At 43.5% G+C, this 6,018-nt stretch overlaps 2 protein-coding genes across 2 annotated transcripts in view; one reads left to right on the top strand and one right to left on the bottom strand.

Moving 5' to 3' along the window:
* Window positions 1–1,971: 1,971 nt before the first annotated feature.
* On the top strand, window positions 1,972–5,081 carry LOC106818304. The gene is made up of 4 exons (XM_014823024.1): window positions 1,972–2,040; window positions 2,514–2,799; window positions 3,001–3,685; window positions 3,917–5,081. The coding sequence occupies exons 1-4, from the start codon at window positions 1,972–1,974 to the stop codon at window positions 5,079–5,081; spliced, it is 2,205 nt and encodes a 734-aa protein (XP_014678510.1).
* Window positions 5,082–5,293: 212 nt separating this feature from the next.
* Window positions 5,294–6,018, bottom strand: part of LOC106818303 (uncharacterized protein K02A2.6-like) — a 2,516-nt gene continuing 1,791 nt past the window's right edge. Inside the window, exon 3 of the mRNA XM_014823023.1 lies at window positions 5,294–5,389. Coding sequence (XP_014678509.1) covers window positions 5,294–5,389 — 96 coding nt within the window. The remainder of the gene's footprint in view (window positions 5,390–6,018) is intronic.

Genomic DNA, 6,018 nt, shown 5'->3' with positions numbered 1-6,018 from the left:
GAGAGAGAGAGAGAGAGAGAGAGAGCGCGCGAGAGAGAGAGAGAGAGAGCGTGAGAGAGAGAGAGTGAGAGAGAGAGAGAGAGAGAAAGGTCAGACGTGAGGTTTTGCGTTATTGAAAGCAGACTGGATATATTTTCTGAATGCCGCTATAGGCAAGTAAGTAAGAAAGCGCACGAGCCTTCTTATAGAACGAAAATTCAATGGGACACATTTCTACATGCGCGCATCGTATGTATTTAGTCAGCGTGCCGGTAACAAGCACAGAAACTGTTGTTCGTCACGCTCTCGTGGCCAGCTTTCATTGTACACATGTCCGATACACGCACGCACGCACGCCCGCACGCACACCCGCGCGCGAACAAAGGTATGCGTACTTTGTACATTGTAGGTTTGCACACCCACAGAAAGAATCCGGCGCACACATGCATGCATACACGCACGCAGGCATGCACGCACACCCACAGAGAGACGTACACACACACGTACATGCATACACGCACATGCATACATCCATGCACGCATGCGCGCACACACACACGTACATGCATACACGCACATGCATACATCCATGCACGCATGCGCGCACACCCACACCGGGACGCGAATTTTGTTTTCCTACACGTTATATCCATTGCAGAGTTTTGGGCTCCTCTGATTGGCTGCTTTGATTTGCTTTGACTCAATAAACCTTCAAAACAAGGGAACAAACGCCATTTGGAAATATGTGTTATGGTTTATGATCGGTAGATAAGTAAGTTTTCTGATGTATTTTCCATGAAAAACACACATTTTACTCATTAATATAAAATATAATATCAGTGATCACTATAATTACAATTCTTTGTGTAAATGTGTTATTTTCATCGTTAACGTTAAGTTATGAGAGGGTCTGGGCCATATGGTCTTGACTCTCGTAACACTTACTACATACGTACGTATATGTACTCGTACTATAGCAGTACGAGTACTCGTACTATAGCAGTACGAGTACTCGTACTATTCTACTCGTCGCAGGAGTAAGGAGCGAAGAGCTATAGTACTAGAGCTATACGTACTCGTACTCGTTGACGCTAGACTGAGAAAAAAGTTTTCTGGTGTATTTTTTTGAAAAACTTAAAACACACATTTTACTCATTAATTATAAAATATAATATCACTATAATTGCAATTCTTTGTGTACATGTATTTTCAAATGTAAACAAGTACTAACACATACGTGTCGTTTAATAACAAAGGTTTGTTTAATTTTTGCTCAGTCTAGCGTCAACGAGTATCTCTAGTACTATAGCTCTTCGCTCCTTCCTCCTGCCTGCGATGGAGCGAAATGCTACTCTATAGTACGAGTACATATACATACGTATGCAGTATTACGAGAGCCCAGACCCTCTCATAACTTAAGATTATGATGAAAATAACACATTTACACAAAGATTGGAATTATAGTGATATTATATTTTATATTAATGAGTAAAATGTGTTTTTCATAGAAAATACATCAGAAAACGTACTTATCTACCGATCATAAACCAAAAGAAATATTTGCAAATGGCGTTTGTTCTCAGATTGTTTTGAAGGTTTGTTGAGTTAACGCAAATCAAAGCAACCAATCAGAAGAGCCCAATAGATATAACGTGTAGGAAAAAAAATTCGCTCCCTGGCCGGGTGTAGATTGGCCTGCGTGCTTTATGTATACGTGGCTATGTGACCAGAGTTGTGTATGCACACCGATAGGGGTCGCTCGCCCTCTCGGCTGGCTGGTGTGTAAAGTTAATGAAACGTGTTCCAGTCCTGTCATAACAAAGTACTGTTATAGACTATATATATGAAGTAACAAAACTTACATGGTGTCAGAAGTCGGATCGGATGGGCACGGAGAGTGACATTTGATCATGAAACGTGAAATGCTAACGTCGTAAATTGACGATTGATCATAGAGCCGGTGAGCTCACGTGTAATCGAAAAAAATCCAACATGGCGGAAGGGAGACTACGAAAGCCAGAACCCCTGAGTTTCGGAACAAATGCCGAGGAAAGTTGGCGAGTATTTGAACGCGAGTATGACATTTATGTCGCATGTGCGTTTAGTGGAAAATAGTGGATAAAGTGAAAGCATATATGCTATTGAACCTTGCGGGACCGGAGGCAATCGAGAGAGAACGTTCGTTTGTCTATGAACCGGAACGTACAGACCCGGTGAATCCAGAAGCAGTAATACCGGCGGAATCAAGGGAAAATCCCGAGTGCCTAAAACGTAAATTTAGACAAATTTGTAACCCGAGGAGTAATGTGATATTGGAGAGGTTTAAATTTAACTCCCGAGTACAACAAAAAGGTGAAACAATACAAACTTTTGCAGCAGATTTGCGCAGTAAAGCAAGCACCTGTGAGTATGGGCAACTGTGTGATCAGCTGATTTGAGACAGAATTGTAATAGGAATCACAGCTGACGGTGTTCGGAAAATACTGTTGAGAGAAAGTGAACTCACACTGGATAAGACCATACATACGTGTCAGATACACGAACTATCAGAACAAGATGCTAAGTTTATGCAAAATAAACTTAATGGAATATTGGAAGAGTACAAGGACCTGTTTGATAACACTCTAGGGAAACTGCCAACACGGTACAAAATAACGGTGGATCCAGAAGTCACACCGATAATCCGGGCGGTAAGAAAAGTGCCAGTTGCTGTGAAAGATAAGCTGAAAGAAGAGCTTGACAACATGGTTGCTAAGGGAATTATAGCACCAGTTACAAAACCTATAGATTGGGTATCTGCTTTAGTGGTTGTAATGTTATGTCTGTCTGTGACAATCACTAACAAGTGACAACAGGGTTCAAACATAAAACGTGTATTCTGACGATACGAAATGTCAACAATATGGCGAACACTGCCGAGCAACTGACCACTGCGCATGTGTTGTGCGCAAGCATGATATAGGGGGGCGGTCCTAATAAAGTACAGTAAATCATTATGTTAAACTGTTCATATCATTACAGTGGTGACTACAAAAAAGAACTCTGATGAACTGCGCATTTGCTCAGATCCTGGTGATCTTAATAAAGCAATCAAGAGACCTCGATATCCTTTGCGTACTATTGAGGAGGCAGTGTCAAACATGCCCAACGCAAAATACTTCACCGTGGTGGATGCCAAACAAGCGTTCTACCATATTCCATTGGAGGAGAAGTCGTCATATCTGACATGCTTTGGAACACCGTATGGTCGTTACAGATACTGTCGCATGCCGATGGGAATCAGTTCAGCATCAGAAGTCTACCAGTGTGCAATGGAACATTTGCTAGCTGGATACCCATGTTTGGTGATAGTGGATAACATTCTGGTGTATGGAGCCACGGAATTGGAGCATGATGACAATCTCAAGAAAGTGTTAAAGCGTCTCCGAGAAATCAACTTAAAGTTGAGTGTGCGCAAATGTCAGTACAAGCTGCAAGAAGTACCATACATTGGACATGTACTGTCCAAGGACGGACTGAAACCGGACCCAGAAAAGGTCCGAGCAATCAGTGAAATGCCGACACCACAAGATGCGACTGACCTGCTTCGTTTTTTTGGAATGGTGAAATATCTCGCCAAGTTTGTGCCTAACCGCAGTGAAAAGGCCGCGCCGCTGAATGAACTGCTGAGAAAAGACAATGAATGGAAATGGGATATATCCCAGCAGTAGGCGTTTAACGAGATAAAGCAGAGTATTGCACAAGTGACAAATTTGGCGTATTTTGACGTCAGGAGAAGCGTAACACTCACATGTGACGCATCACAGAGTGGTCTTGGAGCAGCATGCCTACAAGATGGAAAACCAGTCGTGTACGCATTGCGTGCCCTAACACAAGCTGAAACAAGATACGCGCAAACAGAAAAAGAACTACTCGCGGTGGTGTTCGCGTGCACAAGATTTCGTGATTACGTGTTTGGCAAGAAGGTGACGATTGAAACAGACCATCAGCCATTAGTATCAATAGTGAAGAAACCACTATCTGCAACTCCAGCAAGATTGCAATGCTTGCTGTTGAGGCTGCAAAGCTACAGTTTTAACCTGGTGTACAAGAAAAGTAGTGATCTCTACCTAGCAGATACATTGTCGAGGGCATACTTGCCAATCAAGGACAGTGACACAGATCTAGAGAGCACACAGGACTATGAAATACTATCAGTGTTGCCAATCAGTAGTAAGAAGCTGGAGGAGCTGAAGGAAGCTACTTCCAACGATGTCACACTCAAAAAAGTTCACAAAGCCATCGTCATGGGTTCGTCGAAAAGTGAATCTGAGCTCAGACCATTCTATCCATTTGGTGATGAACTGATTGAAGACGAGGGTGTGATACTGAAAGGTCAGAAAATAGTGGTACCAAAAGCACTGCAGCGTGAATACGCTAACTTAGTACACAGTGGTCATTTGGGGGCAGAAGCCACCAAGCGTCGTGCAAGAGACATCATGTACTGGCCAAGCATGTGTCGAGACATAGATGACATAATAGGCCAGTGCAACATATGCCATAGCACAAAATTGCACCAATCGAGAGAACCACTACTACCATATCCAGTGCCAAGCAGACCATGGGCAATAGTCGGAACGGATTTATTTGAGTGGCATGGCATCATGTACCTTGTCCCAGTAGACTCGTACTCTGGATGGTTCGAACTGAGCACAGTTACGGACACATCGACTAAAACAGTAGTGCAGAAACTCAAATCGCATTTCTCCAGGTTTGGTATTCCAGACATGCTGATCTCCGACAGTGGATCACAGTTCACGTCGAGAGAATTTAAGGACTTTGCAGCAGCATGGGGACTCCATCATACAATGAGCAGTCCACATTTCCACAGTAGCAACGGACTGGCGGAGAAAGCTGTTCAATCTGCTAAGCAGCTACTAGAGAAATCGTTCAGAGACGGCACGGATCCCTACCTGAACATTCTGAATTGGCGCAATACGCCAAGAGACAACACATTGGGATCGCCAGCGCAACGGAATTTGTCGCGTCGAACAACAACAACAATTCCTACGGCTGAAGCTCTGTTAAAACCAGAGATATTGGACCCTGAGTCTTTTCTCTGACAGTTGGTGTTGGATCCGCTGTCTGCAAAGGTATGAGCGGTTTAGATGACTTGTCAATATTCTTCTTCTGCTGCTGTTTGCATGCGTACAGTGTCCCCCCTTTCGCTTTATGACAAACTAGGTAACGTGGTCAAATTGGCGGACGAGCCAAAGATTATACATTGTCAAATCTACAGAAAGGAGAGAATACAGAAGAAACCGGCGCCATCTGCTTAAGGTGCCAGCAGTTTCAGCAACACCAAATGCTGACATGCTTTCCACTTCAACAACCGTGAGTGCACCAACAGGTACAACCAACTCGACGGAAGCTAGGTGTGTCAACCCGGAGACAATCGCAGAAGGCAGTCCCAAACCTGTGCCAGATCCCGGAGGCATTCCCAGAACAACGAGATGTGGGAGGATGATCAATCTTTCAGTACGATACAAGCAGTAAAGATCGCGTTGTTAGTGTAATAATGTAAACAATTGTGAGAAACGAATAATCGTGCTAAAGATAATTGTTATTTGTGTAATGGGCATTTGCATGATCCAGAAAGTTGCGTTAACATTTGTGAGAGATTTCCTGTTAATCTGTGGTGTTAAGACACAGAAGCAACTTGTGTTAGATTTTACTAGAGAATGTGCCAGTCGAGTGAGAGCGATTTATTTCTTTATATAGCCGACATAGCTACCCTATAGTAGAGACTTATTTTGGTGGATTCTATATAATTTGTACAAGAGTACTATTGTTCTACAAAGGGAAGGATGTAGATTGGCCGGCATGCTTTGTGTATACGTGGTTATGTGACCAGAGTTGTGTATTCATTCCGATAGGGGTCGCTCGCTCTCTCGGCTCGCTGGTGTGTAAAGTTAATAAACCGTGTTTCAGTCTTGTCATAACAACAGGCCCGTAGCCAGGGGGGGTTCAGGGGGTTCGAACGAACCCCCCCCCCCGAGT

The sequence above is a fragment of the Priapulus caudatus genome, unplaced genomic scaffold, assembly GCF_000485595.1.
Source record: "Priapulus caudatus unplaced genomic scaffold, Priapulus_caudatus-5.0.1 Scaffold2151, whole genome shotgun sequence".
NCBI lineage: Eukaryota > Metazoa > Priapulida > Priapulimorpha > Priapulimorphida > Priapulidae > Priapulus > Priapulus caudatus.
The sequence above is the reverse complement of the archived record's forward strand: the minus strand, read 5'-3'. Positions and strand labels throughout refer to the sequence as shown.